The 20666-nt window shown below is 39.4% G+C and overlaps 1 protein-coding gene across 1 annotated transcript in view; it reads right to left on the reverse strand.

The window, feature by feature from the left end:
• Window positions 1-20666, reverse strand: part of RNF175 (ring finger protein 175) — a 68031-nt gene that overhangs the window by 35221 nt on the left and 12144 nt on the right. Inside the window, 1 exon segment of the mRNA XM_059923818.1 lies at window positions 18564-18705. Coding sequence (XP_059779801.1) covers window positions 18564-18705 — 142 coding nt within the window.

A 20666-nucleotide genomic window follows, 5' to 3' on the forward strand; every position in this document is an offset into this window, starting at 1 on the left:
TGAATTTTTTTAAAATAAAAAGTTAAGATTCAGTTCAGTTTAATTTAGTGAAACTACCATGCTCCTATGTTTTATACTTTAGATTATAAGCCAAAATTTACAAGACTAATCCATTTCCTCTAATCAGTGGAGCTACACTCTTTTACAGTTTGAAGTGATGACTGGACTATAGTCTTATAAAACTAGTTCTTTCCCTGTAGGTCTATAAGTACAACCTATTTCTAGAAGATGCCAAATTTCTCTTACTTGATGCCTGGATTTAATTAACAGTAAATAACAACGTTCAAATGTATACACATGCTACTTAAAAAAAAATAGGCCTTGGAGATCAGAAATAAAAGGAAAGCAAAAAATCATTATAATGTATTGTGTATGCAAATATTTAATTTCTTAACTATCTTTAAAGTGGATACCCAGTGCCATGTTTTCTCAACATGCAAGGGGAAAGGTCAGAAGTTTGCATGATGAATTCAATAATTGTATGAGAACTCATTTTAAAATGAGGGCCACATTTCAGAGCAATTTAAAAGATTCTTTATCAATTTCCAGAGCAGTTAGAACTTCTCATTTTTAATAGTAACTGCCACATATGAAATGTAGGAATGTTGTGCCTCATAAATAAACGCATGAAATATGTGAAATTGAGGCACATGCATGCAAAGGAGGAAGCCTGGCAGCTGGGACACATTAATAATGCCAGAGGGGTCACCATTTGGGCATGTGCGGATAAAACACATCTGCATTCCTGGCAAAGGGCAGCCTGTGCATCTGGATCACATCACCCCGTCCTCCCCACCCACGCATCATGGCAGAAGGAATTTCCTGACAAATAAGATGCTGCCGAAAGGTACCATGTTTGTTCTTGCAGCCATGCACATAATGAATCTGAAAAGAGCTGCTAATCAAGTCAAAACAAAGGAATCTTTTCATTTGTCTAATTGTACAGAATGATGAATGAGTCACACAGTATGAAAGAAAGAAAGAATGAAAGAAAGAAAGAAAGAAAAAGAGAAAGAAAGAAAAAGAGAAAGAAAGAAAAAGAGAAAGAAAGTTGTGTTATGCTCATTCCCTTTGCACTACAAATCCCAAACTATCTGCAACCATTTGTGGTGTGTCTGTGTGTATTTGTATGGGTGGGGCTGGAGGGACAGCAGAGCGATGCTCAGAGGTAAGCAGAAAATTATAATTTCCTGGTTCCAGGAAATACTGCTGCTATCAGTTCAAAGTCAATGAAGGAGAGTGTGGACAAATCGAACAAGTAAAAGTACGGAATCCTGGCATATGAAGGGCTCTTAGAAATTCACTTGCTCCATATTTCTATCTTCAAATCAATTGACTGTTGATTTTGCTACTTAAATTCTTAAAAGAGATTCTGCAGTGGCATATATGTATGCATGTAAGTATGTATGCAACTATGTATGTATTTGTGTATTAAAAAGATTCGAATAGATACTTTATTGGTACAATAATATGTTCTAGTGTTTCACAGCTATTAATAGGCAGGAAGTTTGATTTAAATAGAGCAAATTTTCAATCTGTGGCAAATTATTTGCCTGTGTATTGAGGCAAGTTAACAGTGTATCTGAAGCTGAAATTCTGTGTATTTAGTCATCAAGCCTTCTATTGATTTGAAGAGCAGTAGAAAGATTCTTTTTTGGTGCACTCTCCTCCATTTCCTGCAGATACGAAAACCAGGATACATAAAAGAAGGTGGCAAGGGTGTTGTTGAATGAAATTTTATTTTTAATTAAATGCTGTTAAAAGCATTTGGGAATAATTTAACTTTGAGGCTTTGCCTATGTCTATACTGTATCAACACTAGCAGCTGGAAAGAGAAAAATTCAAATATCCAGATGTTCAGTCTATGTTGTGCTAAAAATGTGATCGTGTATTTGCAAACATTCAGGTATTTAGTAGTATCTCAAACAAAATATTAAAAATTTTCTACTTTCTACCCATACTTTTTGGCATCACCTAGGAGCAGTTAATGTTATATTTTTCAACTTTATTTTCTTAATAACCTGTTTCCTTTGCTTTAGGTATTTATGATAAGCTGCTCTGATGTACACAGCTCCTATAGACCGTACAACAGAATCAGTCTAGACAAATTAAATGAGCACTTCAGAAGACAGACAAATTTGTTAAAAGCTGTATCTGAAAAAATACTGAGCTTTTGGATTGGTCTCTCGCCTCTGAAGTACCTGGTCCAAATTATGCATGAAATAATGTGAAAGTAATAATACTTTATGCATAATAAATAGTACCTTCAGGGCATAAATATTATGTATAAATAATAATAATACCTTCAATGTACAAAGCTGTTCACACACATTATTGTGTGTGTGCTTTCTACTTTTTTTTTCTAAATTCCTCCCTTTTTTATCTGTAAACTCCCACTCCCACCATTTATCATTGATTGACTGAATTGTTCCATCCCAGTACACAAATATAGGAGTATCAGAATTGTTAACCTGTACCCCACGGGAAACAACCTTACCCACTAGTGATCACATGCAGCTCCTATCGCCTTCATCTTACAGACTCCTCTCATTTCCAAAGGTACTCAGAGCAGCACCTTTCCCCCTAATTCCCTTCAATGAGGTTGTTTCACACACTTATAATGCACTTAGATTTTCTCTTCACGGTCTGCATTTCTCCCTGGGATTCCCTAACCTTCCAAAATGATTTTTTAAAATTTGCATACCTTAAGATCTGCTTTTTGTGCTGTATAGTTCAATGGGATTTGACAAATGCATAATATCTTGTAAGCAAAATTACAGTATCACACAGATCAGTTTTACTGCCTTAAATTCCCATTTCACTTGCTTATCCTTATCCTTTTCCTTCCCTGAGCCACTGGCAACCACTGATCATTTTATTGTCTTTGTTTTTGCATTTTCCAGAATGTCATATAATTGGAATCATACAGTATATAGCCTTTTCATATTGGCTTGTTCCTCCATGTCTTTTTGTGGCTTGATAGCCCATATCTTTTTACTGCTGACTAATGTTTCATTGTATGGAGGTACCACAGTTTGCTTATTTATTCATATTTTAAAGGACATCTTGGTTGCTTCCAGTTTGGGGTGATTATGAATAAAGGTGCTATAAATATTTTCATGCAGGTTTTTGTGTGAATGTAGGTTTCCATTCAATTGGGTAAATACCTAGTAGTGATCGCTGAATCATAAGGCTATGTTTAGCTTTGTGGGAGACTGCCCAGCTGCCTTCCAAAATGGCTTTACCATTTTGCATTCCCACACAGCAAGAGTTCCTGCTGCTCCACATCCTCATCAGCATTTGGTATTGTTAGATTTTTTATTTTAACCATTCTAATAAGCATGTATTTGTAACTCATTATTGTTTTAACTTGCAATTCCCTAATGACAAATGATGATGAGCTTCTTTTCATATGCTTATTTGCCATCTGTATATCTTCCTTGATGAGCTGTCTTCTTAGATATTTTGACATTTAACTGAGTTGATTTCTTATGATTGAGTTTTAAGTATATTTTGGATAGCAGTCTGTTATTAAGTATGTGTTTTATAGTTACTTCCTCCCAGTTTGTAGCTTGTTTTTTCATTCCCTTAACAAACAGTGTCTTTCACAGAGCACTTTTTACTTCAAATAAAATCCAACTTACCAATATTTTCTTTCCTGGATCATGCTTTAGGTGTTGTATCTAAAAACTCGTCACCAAATGCAAATTCATCTAGATATTTTTCCTATGTTATCTTCTAGAAGTTTTATAGTTTTGCATTTTACATTTAGGTCCATGATCCATTTTGAGTTCATTTTTGTGAAATATGTAAGTTCTATGTCTAGATTGTCTAGATTATTATTAATTTTTTTGCTTATCGATGGCCAATTGTTTCAGTACCATTTGTTGAAAGATATCCTTGCTCCATTGAATTGCCTTTTTGCTCCTTTGTCATGGATCAGTTGACTATATTTGTGGGGGTCTATTTATGGGCTCTCTATTCAGTTCCATTGATCTATGTGTCTATTCTTTCACCAATACCACACTGTAGTCATTACTACAGCTTTATAGTAAATCTTGAAGTTGGGGAGCATCACTCCTCCAACATTGTTCTTCATTGTTGTGCTGTCTATTCTAGGTCATTTGCCTTTTCTTATAAATTGTAGAATCAGTTTGTCAATGTTCACAAAATAGGTTGCTGGGATTTTGATTGGGATTGTAGAACCTATAGATCAAGTTGGAAAGAATCAACATCTTGACAATATTGAACTTTCCAATCCATGAACATTGATTATCTTTCCATTTATTTGAGATCTTCTCAGTTTTTGCATATAGCTCTTGTACATATTTTGCTAGATTTGTACCTAAGTATTTCCTTCCTAAGTATTGCAAATGGTATTGTGTTTTAATTTCAAATTCCAATTATTCATTGCTAGTATATAAGAAAGTAATTGACTTTTGTATATTGACCTTGTATCCTGCAACCTTGCTATAATCACTTATTATTTCCAGGAGTTTTTTGTTGATTTTTTTGGAGTTTTCCATAGAGACAAACATGTCATCTGCAAACAAAGATGGTTTTATTTCTTCCTTCCCAATCTGTATACCTTTTATTTCCTTTTTCTGTCTTATTGTACTAGCTAGGACTTCCAGTACAATGACGAGTTGAGGTGATAAGAGGAGACATTCTTGTCTTCTTCCTTATCTTAAGGGGAAAGCATCCAGTTTCGCTCCATTAAGTATAATGTTAGGGTAGGTTTTTTGTAGATATTCTTATCAAGTTGAAGAGTTCCCCTCTATTTCTAGTTTGCTGAGAGTTTTTATATTAGTGGGTGTTGGACCTTGTCAGATGCTTTTTCTACATCCATTAATATAATCATGCAAGTTTTCTTCTTTACCCTCTTGATGTGGTTGATTGCATAAACTGATTTTTAATTGTTGAACCAATCTTACCTACCTGGAACAAATTCCACTTGGTCATGGTGTATAATTCTTTTAATGCATGGTTTAATTCAATTTGCTTCTATTTTGTTTAGGATTTTTACAATTATTTTCATGAGAGATACTGGTCTAGAGTTTCTCTTTCTTGTAATGTCTTCATCTGGTTGAGATATTAGGATAATGCTGGCCTCAAAGAATGTGTTCTGATATATTTCTTCTGCTTCGACTTTCTAGAGAGATTGTAGAGAATTGGTATCATTTCTTCCTTAAATGTTTGGTAGAATTCACCAGTGAAACCATCTGGACCTGGTGCTTTATGTTTTGGAAGGTTATTAATTATTGATTCAATTTTAAAAGATAGATATAAGGCTTATTCAGACTATTTCTCCTTATGTGAGTTCCGGTATAGTTTGAGTCTTTCAAGGAATTAGTCTATTTCATCTAAACTTGTAGGCATACAGTTGTTCATGATATTCATTTATTTGCTTTTTATGTACATGAGATCAGTAATAATGACCCTTTATTCTTTTCTTATATTAGTAATTTGTGTTCTCTCTCTTATTTTTCTTCGTTAGCTGGCTAGAGGTTTATTAAATTTATTGATCTTCTCAAAGAACCAGCTTTTGAACTAGTTTTGAACTCTTCTCCTCTTAGCATGACTTGTAATTTTTGGTTGAGAAGTTCTTATTGAGGTTCTTATTTGGGTAGTAAGAACCTTTAGTGTGAGATTTTGTGTTAATTTGGCTAGGAGTTGGGCTGTGTTTGATGTTTGCTATGTGTTAGAGGCTTCAATTTCCATTAGTATATGTGTTTGTGTCTCCCTTTTTGTCACTGGTTCCCCTAGAAACTCATTCTTGTGTAGCTTGCAGCTCTTTCAGCTGTAATCCACTGTTATACTGGATGCCTGATGATGTGGGGGTCAGGTGATGGGCAGTGGAAGTGTTCTATTATTCTGTGATTAAGCCTTGGTCTTTTAGTAGTCCCCATACTATGACCTTCACAGTGTTTCTGAACTTTTTGTTTTCCCCTGAGCTGAGACATGAAGGCTAGAGGGTCCTGGAGTTGGATAATTTCCCTTTCTCCACATTGGCTAAGGCTCTGATAAAATCTTTTCCCTTGCGGTGCAGGTCTTTGTCATGGTGAACACTCTGGGTCTAGTTCAAAATAATTAACTTTTCCCCTAACCCTGTCAGAAGCACAAAAGTTTTTCTTGGCTTTTTACCATGAGAAGAGTTGGTGGGATCCTTGGAGGTAAAACCTACAAAAATATGGGCGGTCCTTACTCCCAGGAGTTTCTCACTCTCACATTGGCCTAAACTCTACTCCCAGCAATTCTTCCAAGTTACCCATTAAGTGTTTCCTCCAGTTTATGGCTCTTGCAGCTTCCGCTCCCAATAAGCAGATCTTAGTTTTGAGTTCCTGTATTCATCAGTCTTTCCGGTTTTGGGGGTGATGGCTTTCCCTGTGACCTCAATTCTCTGATAGGTCCAGGAAAAGTCACTGACATTCAGTTGGTTCAGCTTTTTTTCTTGTTGTTGTTATATGGGAGTGATGACTTTCAAGCTTCTTACATATTAGAGCTGAAACTAGAAGGCCTTCCTATTTTTAAAAATTCCATCATTTTAAAGATCAGGAAACTGAGGCTCACTGTGGTAAGATGAGTAGCTAGAGTCATCTAACTCCTAAGCCAGTGCTCTTCTCTTCACAGCCTGCCCCTGGTTCTTGGTAATACATCTCACCAAACCAGCCCGGGGAATACTCCCAGACAAAGCAGATGGCAGAGTAGGAGGGTGTGCTAAGGCAGGGTAAACAGGTGTGATGTTTGAAAAAACAGTATATCAAAATATCCTAACAGAGAATGTAAATTAATGGGGGGTGTATTCATTTTAGCTTTACAGAAGCATTCAGAAAAGGATTCTTTTATTAATAAACTGCTTTTACAGTGTATGATTAAATTTGCACAAATATTATATACAAGTCATATCCCTTGAATGTATTCAGAGTCAACTAATGGTACTGAACACTCACTGTGTATCTAGAAATTCTCACAGGGAAATATTCTGAATCACAAGTCTGGGAGATGGGCTCTTATCTGCAGTGTTGTTTGCATTTTGCAGATAAGGAAACCATGATTCAGAGATATTGAAGGAGTTGATCCTTGATATGAGAGCAAATAACTAGTGAGGTTGGATTCTTGTCTCCTCTCTGCAACTAATTAGTGATATGACCTTGACCAAGTTATTTAATCTCTTTGAACTATATTTCACAAAGGGAAGAAAAAAATTATTGTCTCCCAGGGTAACTTAGATAACGTACAAAAAGCACTTATTACAACTATAATAAAATGTAATAGTTATATATAAATTTATATATAGTATTTCATATATAAGTATATTATTATAGTGATATAATAGTTATTATTATTTTGGAGTAGCTATTATTATAGTAATTATAATTAAGTTATATATAATAGTATACAACTAATATACTGGTGGGAGTTACAATATCAATTCGTGGAAATAAACTTCACTATATGGCCCCTTATAGAAAAGAGCCAGGGAGAGGACCTTCAAGATGGCAAAGGAGTAAGACGTGGAGATCACCTTCTTCCCCAGAAATACATCAAAAATACATCTACATGTGGAACAACTCCTACAGAACACCTACTGAATGCTGGCAGAAGACCTCAGACTTCCCCAAAAGCAAGAAACTCCCCATGTACCTGGTCGTGTGGCTGACGGTCTTGGTGCTCCAGCCGGGTGTCAGGTCTGAGCCTCTGAGGTGGGATGGCCAAGTCCAGGACATTGGACCACCAGAGACCTCCTGGCCCCACGTAATACCAGTTGGTGACAACCCTCCCCAGATATCTCCATCTCAAAGTTAAGACCCAGCTCCACTCAACGCCCAGCAAGCTCCAGTGCTGGACACCTCATGCCAAACAACTAGCAAGACAGGAACACAACCACACCCATTAGCAGAGAGGCTACCTAAAATCATAATAAGTTCACAGACACCCCAAAACACACCACCGGACGTGGTCCTGCCCACCAGAAAGACAAGATCCAGCCTCATCCACCAGAACACAGGCACTAGTCCCCTCCACCAGGAAGCCTACACAACCCACTGAACCAACCTTAGCCACTGGGGGCAGACACGAAAAACAATGGGAACTATGAACCTGCAGCCTGTGAAAAGGAGACCCCAAACACAGTAAGTTAAGCAAAATGAGAAGACAGAGAAATACACAGCAAACGAAGGAGCAAAGTAAAAACCCACCAGACCAAACAAATGAAGAGGAAATAGGCAGTCTACGTGAAAAAGAATTCAGAGTAATGATAGTAAAGATATCCAAAATCTTGGAAATAGAATGGAGAAGATACAAGAAACGTTTAACAAGGACCTAGAAGAACTAAAGAACAAACAAACAATGATGAACAACACAATAAATGAAATTACAAATTCTCTAGAATGAATCAATAGCAGAATAACTGAGGCAGAAGAACGGATAAGTGACCTGGAAGATAAAATAGTGAAAATAACTACCGCAGAAGAGAATAAAGAAAAAAGAATGAAAAGAATTGAGGACAGAGGGGAGACCTTCAAGATGGCAGAGGAGTAAGACATGGAGATCACCTTCCTCCCCACAAATACATCAGAAATACATCTACATGTGGAAGAACTCCTACAGAACACGTACTGAGAGCTGGCAGAAGACCTCAGACTTCCCAAAAGGCAAGAAACCCCCCACATACCTGGGTAGGGCAAAAGAAAAAAGAAAAAACAGAGACAAAAGAACAGGGACGGGACCTGAAGCTTGGGGAGGGAGCTGTGAAGGAGGAAATGTTTCCATACACTAGGAAGCCCCTTCACTAGCAGAGACGGTGGGTGGTGGTGGGGAAGCGTCGGAGCCACGGAGGACAGCATAGCAACAGGGGTGCAGAGGGCAAAGCGGAGAGATTCCCGCACAGAGGATCTGTACTGACGAGCGCTCACCAGCCTGAGAGGCTTGTCTGCTCACCTGCCAGGATGGGTGGGGGCTGGGAGCTGAGGCTCGGGCTTTGGAGGTCAGATCCCAGGGAGAGGACTGGGGTTGGCTGCATGAACACAGCCTGAAGGGGGCTAGTGCACCACAGGTAGCTGGGAGGGAGTCCGGGAAAAAGTCTGGAACTGCCTAAGAGGCAAGAGACCATTGTTTTTGTGTGCGTGAGGAGAGAGGAGTCAGAGCACCACCTAAATGAGCTTCAGAGATGGGCATGATCTGCGGCTATCAGTGCAGACACCAGACATGGGCATGAGATGCTAAGGCTGCTGCTGCAGCCACCAAGAAGCCTGTGTGCAAACACAGGTCACTATCCACACTTTCCCACCCGAGAGCCTGTGCAGCCTGCCACTGCCAGGGTCCCATGATCCAGGGACAACTTCCCCGAGAGAACACATGGTGCGCCGCATGCTGTTGCAACGTCATGCTGGCCTCTGCCACTCACCCCACATTCCATACCCCTCCCTTCCCCAGGCCTGAGTGAGCCAGAGCCCCCTAATCAGCTGCTACTTTAACCCCGTCCTGTCTGGGGGGGAACAGATGCCCTCAGGTGACCTACATACAGAAGTGGGGCCAATCCAAAGCTGAATCCCAGGAGCTGTGCAAACAAGAAAAGAAAGGGAAATATCCCCCAACAGCCTCAGGAGCAGGAGATGAAATCTCCACAATCAACTTGATGTACTCTGCATCTGTGGAATACTTGAATAGACAATGAATCATCCCAAAATTGAGGCGGTGGACTTTGGGAGCAACTGTAGACTTGGGGTTTGCTGTATGCGACTGACTGGTTTCTGGTTTTAGGTTTATCTTAGTTTAGTATTTAGAGTTTATTATCTTTGGTAGATTTATTTATTGATTTGGTTGCTCTCTTCCTTTTTAAAATATATAGATATACATATATTTTTCCTTTTTCTCTTTTTGTGAGTGTGTATGTGTATGCTTCTTTGTGTGATGTTGTCTGTATAGCTCTGCTTTTACCATTTGTGCTAGGGTTCTGCCTGTCCTTTTTTTTTAAGGCTAGTTTTTAGTGCTTGTTATCATTGGTGGATTTGTTTTTTGGTCTGGTTGCTCTCTTCTTTCTTTCTTTTTTCTTTTTTTTATTACTTTTTAATTTTTAATAATACTTTTATTTTAATAACTTTGTATTTATTTTATTTTTTTTCTTTCTTTCCTTCATTTTTTCTCCCTTTTCTTCTGAGCCATGTGGCTGACAGGGTCTTGATGTTCTGGCTGGGTGGCAGGCCTGTGCCTCTGAGGTTGGAGAGCTGAGTTCAGGACATTGGACCACCAGAGACCTCCTGCCTCCATGTAATATCAAATGGCAAAAGCTCTCCCAGAGATCACCATCTCAACGCTAAGACCCAGCTCAACTCAACAACCAGAAAGCTCAAGTGCTGGACACCTCATGCCAAACAACTAGCAAGACAGGAACACAACCACACCCATTAGCAGAGAGGCTACCTAAAATCATAATAAGTTCACAGACACCCCAAAACACACCACCGGACGTGGTCCTGCCCACCAGAAAGACAAGATCCAGCCTCATCCACCAGAACACAGGCACTAGTCCCCTCCACCAGGAAGCCTACACAACCCACTGAACCAACCTTAGCCACTGGGGGCAGACACGAAAAACAATGGGAACTATGAACCTGCAGCCTGTGAAAAGGAGACCCCAAACACAGTAAGTTAAGCAAAATGAGAAGACAGAGAAATATGCAGCAAATGAAGGAGCAAAGTAAAAACCCACCAGACCAAACAAATGAAGAGGAAATAGGCAGTCTATGTGAAAAAGAATTCAGAGTAATGATAGTAAAGATATCCAAAATCTTGGAAATAGAATGGAGAAAATACAAGAAACGTTTAACAAGGACCTAGAAGAACTAAAGAGCAAACAAACAATGATGAACTACACAATAAATGAAATTACAAATTCTCTAGAATGAATCAATAGCAGAATAACTGAGGCAGAAGAATGGATAAGTGACCTGGAAGATAAAATAGTGGAAATAACTACTGCAGAGCAGAATAAAGGAAAAAGAATGAAAAGAATTGAGGACAGTTTCATATGCCTCTGGGACAACATTAAATGCACCAACATTTGAATTATCGGGGTCCCTAAAGAAGAAGAGAAAAAGAAAGGAACTGAGAAAATATTTGAAGAGATTACAGTTGAAAACTTCCCTGACATGGGAAAAGAAATAGTCAAGTCCAGGAAGCACAGAGAGTCCCATACAGGATAAATCCAAGGAGAAACATGCCAAGACACATATTAATCAAACTATCAAAAATTAAATACAAAGAAAAAATATTAAAAGCAGTAAGGGAAAAGCAACAAATAACATACAAGGGAATCCCCATAACGTTAACAGCTGATCTTTCAGCAGAAACTGCAAGCCAGAAGGGAGTGGCAGGACATATTTAAAGTGATGAAAGGGAAGAACCTACAACCAAGATTACTCTACCCAGCAAGGATCTTATTCAGATTCGACAGAGAAATTAAAACCTTTACAGACAAGCAAAAGCTAAGAGAATTCATCATCACCAAAACGGCTTTACAACAAACGCTAAAGGAACTTCTCTAGGCAGGAAACACAAGAGAGGGAAAAGACCTACAATAACAAACCCAAAACAATTAAGAAAATGGTAATAGGAACATAAATATCATAATTACCTTAAATGTAAATGGATTAAATGCTCCAACCAATAGACACAGATTGGCTGAATGGATACAAAAACAGGACCTGTATATAGACTGTCCATAAGAGACCCACTTCAGACCTAAGGACACATACAGACTGAAAGTGAGGGGATGGAAAATGTTATTCCATGCAAATGGAAAGCAAAAGAAAGCTGGAGTAGCAATCCTCATATCAAACAAAATAGACTTTAAAATAAAGATATTACAAGAGACAAAGAAGGATACTACATAATGATCAAGGGATCAATCCAAGAAGAAGATATAACAATGGTAAATATTTATGCAACCAACATAGGAGCACCTCAATACATAAGGTAAATACTAACAGCCATTAAAGGGGAAATCGATAGTAACACAATCATAGTAGGGGACTTGAACACCCCACTTTCACCAATGGACCGATCATCCACAATGAAAATAAATAAGGAAACACAAGCTTTAAATGATACATTAAACAAGATGGACTTAATTGATATTTATAGGACATTCCATCCAAAAACAACAGAATACACTTTTTTCTCAAGTGCTCTTGGAACATTCTCCATGATAGATCATTTCTTAGGTCACAAATCAAGCCTTGGTAAATTTAAGAAAATTGAAATCATATCAAGTATCTTTTCTGACCACAGCACTGTGAGACTAGATATCAATTACAGGAAAAATAACTGTAAAAAATACAAACACATGGAGGCTGAACAATACACTACTAAATAACCAAGAGATCACTGAAGAAATGAAAGGGAAATAAAAATATATCTAGAAAAAAATGACAATAAAAACATCATGACCCAAAACCTATGGGATGCAGCAAAAGCAGTTCTAAGAGGTAAGTTTATAGCAATACAATCCAACCTCAAGAAACAAGAAAAATATCAAATAAACAACCTAACCTTACACCTAAAGCAATCAGAGAAAGAAGAACAAAAAAACCCCACCAAAATTAGCAGAAGGAAAGAAATCATAAAAATCAGATGAGAAATAAAGGAAAAAGAAATGAAACAATAGCAAAGATCAATAAAACTAAAAGCTGGTTCTTTGAGAAGATAAACAAAATTGATAAACCATTAGCCAGACTCATCAAGAAAAAAAGGGAAAGGACTCAAATCAACAGAATTAGAAAAGAAAAAGGAGGAGTAACAACTGACACTGCAGAAATACAGAGGATCATGAGAGATTACTAAAAGCAACTATATGCCAATAAAATGGACAACCTGGAAGAAATGGACAAATTCTCAGAAAAGCACAACCTTCTGAGACTGAACCAGGAAGAAATAGAAACTATAAACAGACCAATCACAAGCACTGAAGTTGAAACTGTGATTAAAAATCTTCCAACAAACAAAAGCCTAGGACCAGATGGCTTCACAGGCGAATTCTATCAAACATTTAGAGAAGAGCTAACACCTGTCCTTCTCAAACTCTTCCAAAATATAGCAGAGGGAGGAATACTCCCCAACTCATTCTACGAGGCCACCATCACACTGATACCAAAGCCAGACAAGGATGTCGCAAAAAAAGAAAACTGCAGGCCAATATCACTGATGAAAATAGGTGCAAAAATCCTCAACAAAATACTAGCAAACAGAATCCAACAGCACATTAAAAGGATCATACACCATGATCAAGTGGGGTTTATCCCAGGAATGCAAGGATTCTTCAGTATAGGCAAATCAATCAATGTGATACACCAAGTTAACAAACTGAAGGATAAAAACCATATGATCATCTCAATAGATGCAGAAAAAGCTTTTGACAAAATTCAACACTGATATATGATAAAAAAGCCTCCAGAAAGTAGGCATAGAGGGAACCTACCTCAACATAATAAAGGCCATATATGAGAAACTCACAACCAACATCGTTCTCAATGGTGAAAAACTGAAACCATTTCCACTAAGATCAGGAATAAGACAATGTTGCCCACACTCACTATTATTCAACATCTTTTGGAAGTTTTAGCCAGAGCACTGAGAGAAGAAAAAGAAATAAAAGGAATCCAAATCGGAAAAGAGGTAAAACTGTCACTGTTTGCTGATGATGTAATACTATACATAGAGAATCCTAAAGATGGTACCAGAAAACTACTAGCGCTAAACAATGAATTTGGTAAAGTAGCAGTTTACAAAATTAATGCACAGAAATCTCTTGCATTCCTATATACTAATGATAAGAAATCTGAAAGAGAATTTACGGAAACACTCCCATTTACCACTGCAACAAAAAAAATAAAATACCTAGGAATAAACCTACCTAAGGAGACAAAAGACCTGTATGCAGAAAACTATAAGACACTGATGAAAGAAATTAAAGATGGTACAAACAGATGGAGAGATATTCCATGTTCTTGGATTGGAAGAATCAACATTGTGAAAATGACTCTACTACCCAAAGCAATCTACAGATTCAATGAAATCCCTTTCAAACTACTAATGGCATTTTTCACAGAACTAGAACAAAAAATATGACAATTTGTATGGAAACACAAAAGACCCTGAATAGCCAAAGCAATCTTGAGAAAGAAAAATGGAGCTGGAGGAATCAGGCTCCCTGACTTCAGGCTATACTACAAAGCTACAGTAGTCAAGACAGTATGGTACTGGCACAAAAACAGAAATATAGATCAATGGAACAGGATAGAAAGCCCAGAGATAAACCCACGCACATATGGTCAACTTATCTTTGATAAAGGAGGCAAGAATATACAATGGAGAAAAGACAGCCTCTTCAATAAGTGGTGCTGGGAAAACTGGACAGCTACATGTGAAAGAATGAAATTAGAACACTCCCTAACACCATACAGAAAAATAAACTCAAAATGGATTAATGACCTAAATGTAATGCCAGACACTATAAAACTAGTAGAGGAAAACATAGGCAGAACACTCTATAATATAAATCACAGCAAGATCCTTTTTGACCCACCTCCTAGAGAAATGGAAATAAAAACAAAAATAAACAAATGGGACCTAATGTAACTTAAAAGCTTTTGCACAGTAAAGGAAACCATAAACAAGACGAAAAGACAACCCTCAGAATGGGAGAAAATATTTGCAAATGAAGCAACTGACAAAAGATTAATCTCCAAAATATACAAGCAGCTCATGTAGCTCAATATCAAATAAACAAACAACTCAATCCAAAAATGGGCAGAAGACGTAAAGAGACATTTCTCCAAAGAAGATATTCAGATTGCCAACAAACACATGAAACGATGCTCAACATCAGTAGTCATTAGAGAAATGCAAATCAAAACTACAATGAGGTATCACCTCACAACAGCCAGAATGGCCATCATCAAAAAATCTACAAACAATAAATGCTGGAGAGGGTGTGGAGAAAAGGGAGCCCTCTTGCACTGTTGGTGGGAATGTAAATTGATACAGCCACTATGGAGAACAGTATGGAGGTTCCTTAGAAAACTGAAAATAGAACTACCATACGACCCAGCAATCCCACTACTGGGCATATACCCTGAGAAAACTATAATTCAAAAAGAGTCATGTACCATAATGTTCATTGCAGCACTATTTACAATAGCCAGGACATGGAAGCAACATAAAGAAGATGTGGCACATATATAAAATGGAATATTACTCAGCCATAAAAAGAAACAAAACTGAGTTATTTGTAGTGAGGTGGATGGACCTACGGTCTGTCATACAGTGTGAAGTAAGTCAGAAAGAGAAAAACAAATACTGTATGCTAACACATATATATGGAATCTAAAAAAAAAAAAGGTTCTGAAGAACCTAGGGGCAGGACAGGAATAAAGATATAGACATAGAGAACGGACTTGAGGACACAGGGAGGGGGTAAGCTGGGATGGAGTGAGAGAGTGGCATGGACCTATATACACTACCAAATGTAAAATACGTAGCTAGTGGGAAGCAGCCACATAGCACAGGGAGATCAGCTCAGTGCTTTGTGACCACCTAGAGGGGTGGGATAGGGAGGGTGGGAGGGAGACACAAGAGGGAGGGAATATGGGGATATATGTATACATATAGCTGATTCACTTTGTTATACAGCAGAAACTAACACAACATTGTCAAGCGTTTATATCCAATAAAGATGTTTAAAAAAAAGATGTAAAAATTAAAAAAAATAAAAATAAAAAAAAAGAAAATAGCCAGGAACCTCATGAACATGTTCAAAGCTCTAGCTCTGGTAGGTCCTACATAATCTTAAATGACAAGAGAAACAAGTTAAAAGCTAGGTTATTTTCGGATGATAAGGCTATTTAGGTCAGCTTTTGTGGAAACATGTTCAGCAAATTCCACCCCAAAGATATTAAACTGAGCAGTGTATTAGGTTCAGGTTTTTGGATACAGTTCATGCAGAGCACAATAAAAAAGCTGGAAACCAGTGCTGGAATCAGCTACTGGTGCTCTGGGAACCATTTCCAGGCCCAATGTTTGCAGTTGTCACCAAGAGTTACTGAAATGGCTGAGTTCTGATGTTGGCTCTTGTAGTGAACATCCAAGTAGGGATGCACAGCATGGGGCAACGTCAAGGCCGCAGCATGGGGAAAGCGCAGCCTCACGTGCTGGATCTCACCTTGAGCCAAAGATTGTCATCAGAGACATGCAGGGGAAGGGGGCTACTCCACCTTTTCCTTTGGGGCAATACAGTAATAGATGGACAGATGGGCAAAGAAGTAGAAAATACTCCACTGTGTTTTCAGCTGTATCTATGAGCCAACCCAGAACTGTTCCAATGGCACCACAGTTCCAATGAGACCCAAATCTGTCCTTGACCCCTGAGGGCATCTTTAGACTCCTGGCTTTGTCAAAGTGCCAGACTGGGCCATCTTAAGAGATGCCACGATCACAGTCACCTGGTTACCTCCAAGGTATCCTTAGGACCACAGAGACCCTCTGGGTAGCCATAAAATAGCACAGCTGTGTGACAGAAGGACACAGAAACAGGAACTGCAGGGAGAAGTGGGGTGACTAAGGGAGTCTAGTTTGGTGGGGGGAGTGGAGCATAGTCAAAAGCAACGTCCCTGGAGAGGCATTCTAGGCAGTACAACTTGTGTAGTGAGCAACAGGAAACAACTTGGGCAGACCACTCCAGCTAACCAACAGTTGTAGCCTGAGCCACCAAGGGTCAGAACCTCCAATGGCAACAAGCCCTTCAAGGGGCCTCTGACTCATGGGCAGGTGTATCTGTGGTATAGCCAGTGTGTGAACTCCACACTGACGGACGCAGTGAAGAAAATTTGTCCAAGTGGAATATAGAGGGTGTTCATTTTAATTGACAAGGCATTGGTGACATGGCAGCACATGGATGCATTTGCTTCAAAGAGTTGCCACATGAGCAACTTCGTCAAATACAAGACAAGGACAGATTCTTTTTGGCGTAAGTACCTCAAAAATCATCAAATAAAAATAGCAGAGGAGTGGTGGGACACAGTGCAAGTCAGTTGGCTCATGTGGTGTTTCCTTTCAAGGGGGATTTCTTTCTATGTAAAATCCACACCTGTGTCATCATGGAAATGGAACTTCAAAAAAAATCTAATCCAGAGGTAATTAACAGTTATAAAGGAAGGATGGAACAGGGCTATGAACCTTTTCATTAAGAATCCAGGTTTCTTCTTAAGGACTCTAGAAATTCTATGTTAGGTATTTCCATTTTGAAGATAAGGAAACCGTATATTTAAGGGGCTTTTCTTTGATATAAAGTAACTAATGAGGTTTGATTCTTGTCTCCTTCATTGAAGAAAATTTGTCCAAGTGGAATATAGAGGATGTTCATTTTAATTGACAAGGCAGTGGTGACATGGCAGCACATGGATGCATTTGCTTAAAAAACAAACAAACCCCCTCCCCCCAAGATTCCCCTTTCTAAATAAATGTTCAAAATTACCTAAATTTACATATTATAGGGAACTCAAAAGAATTCCTTTAGATCCCATGCTAGGTAGGAAGTAATATTTATGATGGGTAAAAAGAAAATAAAATACTGGTCTAAGCCAGCCCTTCATATGTCACAGGCAAGCCTTCTTATACAACGACCAGTCCAAGACCCGAACCATGGAGAGCATTAATTGAGGACCTATCACCTCTGCAACGTTTCTCCACTCAGGCCATCCTCAGGTCTAAACCATTGGTTCTCAGCATGCGGTCCCAGGACCAGTAACATCAGTTCCACCTGGGAACTTGTTCGATGTGCAAATTATTTGGCCCCTATTGAATCAAAAACTCTGGGGGTAGGACCTGGGAATCTGATTTAAGGAGCCCGCCAGGTGATTCTGATGCACCCTGAGATGTGAGCACCACTGCTCTGCACATTGCAGTGGCCTGGTCTCAGGTCCAACAAGCCCAGGGTATGACTCTGAGGCCATGAGATGGGAAGGCTCCAGTGGGCGTGCTTGGGTGGGATTGGTCTGTGACAACAAGATCCCGCTCTGTGTGGCCAAGGTCAACGCAGTGTCTGCCTTATCACGCTTCCTTGGATATGGAAACCATCAATGCCAAGACAGTTTATTGCTAATGAAGCAAAGTTAGACAGACTCAGTCTTTTGTTTCTGCCATGTCTAATCCTCCTGTCCTGGGCCACTGGCAGAAGTAGTTCATGCCCAAAAGGAAAATTGGGTTACTTAAACCAGGGTTTCTCAGCCTTGACACTATTGACATTTTTTGTCATGAGGAACTGTCCTGTGCAGTTTCAGTGGCATCCCTGGCCTCTACCCACTACATTCCAGTAGCAGCTCCTATCCCCCCTCCCCTCCCGCTAAGACGTGACCATCACAAATGTTTCCAGATGTTGCTCCCGGGAGCAAAACTGTACTGGGTTGAGAGCCACCAACTTAAACCAAACCATTTCCTTCAAAGTGGTAACAAAGGAGGGATGTGATGGGAAGAGGAGCAGGCTTCCAGCGGCCCCCGGGTTGACTCACATGGTAGGAATGACCATGCTTCTGTCTCCACTGCACCAGCACTATCTGGGCGATGACCAGGGCACAGAGGAAGGTCAAGATCATCTCCATGTGCATGGACTCATGGTCCCGGTGCATCCTGTACATCCTCTCCTGCTGCAGGCTGGAACCAGCAAAGGAAGTCAGCTGAAAAAGCCCTCAACTCTTGCACATTTAGCAGAACAAGAAAAATAGGTGGGACTCATAAGAAACAACTGGGAATTTCAAATGTAGGGTTTTTGAAGCTTTGATTACAAAGTTTTCCAAAGTCCTTCTTGGTTCCTCCCTTTCTCCTGGGCTTGGGGAAGGGACAGCTGAGAGGAGGAGCCTGAGTTTGTCAGCAAAACCAATTCCTCTCAGCCCTTAGCTTTCCCACGTGCTTTTGGCCTCAGCCTTGTCCTTTCAAGGAAAGTGATGGGGCCAAAAGCTCACTGATGGGCCCTGGGAAGACCTGGGTTCTAGTCCCTGATCTGCCACGTGGATCGCCTTGGGAAAGTCACTTATTCTATCTGAGCCTCAGTTTCCTCATTTGCAGATCTCAAATAATGATCCTCGCAGGATTGGTCTAAAACTGCAAAGCACATAAATATTTTATTTGTACCTATATGAGGAATAATAATTGCTATTAGGTTGAATCATATAAAATTGCCATTTTTGAAAGTAAAAAAAAACCCCAGTCAAATACTGGTAATTTCAAGTAATTGCTAACATTCTCAAGTACAAAGATATCCTGCAGATGGTGCCTGTGAAGAGAATGTTATCCGCAGGGCTACAGAAAACTCCTGAGTTGTATAAATCATTTTCATTATAAGGAGAAAGAAGAGACCTAAGTATTATCTTAGGCACAAACATTCAGAGGATGGCTAAATGCTTCAGTGTTTAGTTGGACTCTTAATTTTATACAGTGGTAGAGAAAACCACTAAAATATTATGTCATCTGGTTTAACTTCCTACAGCAGAAGTGGTCTCTAAGAGAGTCTAGAGCAGAGGCTCTTGACCTGGTCTGTGAGTTGGAAATCACTAGGGAGCTTTTAAAAATCACAGTGCCCAGGCTGGACCCCAGATCAATGAAATGAGCATTGCTGGGTGTTCTGGGCTGAACTGGGTCCCCTCAAAATTCATATGTTGAAGTCTTAACCCCTAGGACCTCAGAATGTGACTGTGTTTGGAGAGGGGGTCTTTAAGGAGGCAATTAAGATAAATGAGGTCGTTAGGACAGGTCCTAATCCAACATGACTGGTGTCCTTATACGTGAGGACACAGACTCCCACAGGGAAGACCATGTGAAGACACAGGGAGAAGGTGGCCACCTGCAAGCCAAGGAGAGAGGCCTTAGAAGGAACCAAAGCCTGCCGACCTCTGGATCTTAGACTTCTAGCCTCCAGTCTGTGAGAAAATAGATTTCTGTTGTTATAGCACCCAGTCTGTGGTGCTTTGATATGGCAGTCTGAGCAAACCGATAGAGATTTCCAGGATGGGATCCAGGCATCAGTAATTTTTAAAGTTCCCTGTGTGGTTTTAAGGTGCAGCCAAGATTGGGATTCACTGGCCTAGAGGAGAGAGCAGTCCGGGATCAAGATTAGGGAAAAGGGGGAAAAGTATGAATCTTGCCAATCAATTACTTTATAAATATTGATTAGCATTATCTTTCACCCCAAGTGGGGAACCATCAGTCACAAAATCTCTCAGTGTCCACTTATGACTGGTCACAATATGTATTTAGTTAGAGCACTGATCAGAAAGCACTCCACGGTAACATTCTGTGACCTTTTAAAGGCACTTGTTGGGTACCTGGGCTGGGTCTTTGTCTTTACCAGCATTTCTACAGAGCTGCCTCAGTAAGAGCCCCATCCAAATCCCAGGGGTGCCCCCTGCTGGAGAATGCATAGAAATGAGCCCACAGACCCTCATAAATATTCCTGCTTGAGTTCAACTTTTCTGAGATGGAATCTGAAAATGTTAGTGCTGGGAGGTACCATAGATGTACTGAGACCCCTTCATTTATCAAATGAAGAAGCTGAAATCCACATCAGGTAAGCAACCTGAATAAAATTACATGGCTATTTGTTTCTGTGTTGGAAGCTG

This window comes from Balaenoptera ricei, chromosome 5 (assembly GCF_028023285.1).
Source record: "Balaenoptera ricei isolate mBalRic1 chromosome 5, mBalRic1.hap2, whole genome shotgun sequence".
Lineage (NCBI taxonomy): Eukaryota > Metazoa > Chordata > Mammalia > Artiodactyla > Balaenopteridae > Balaenoptera > Balaenoptera ricei.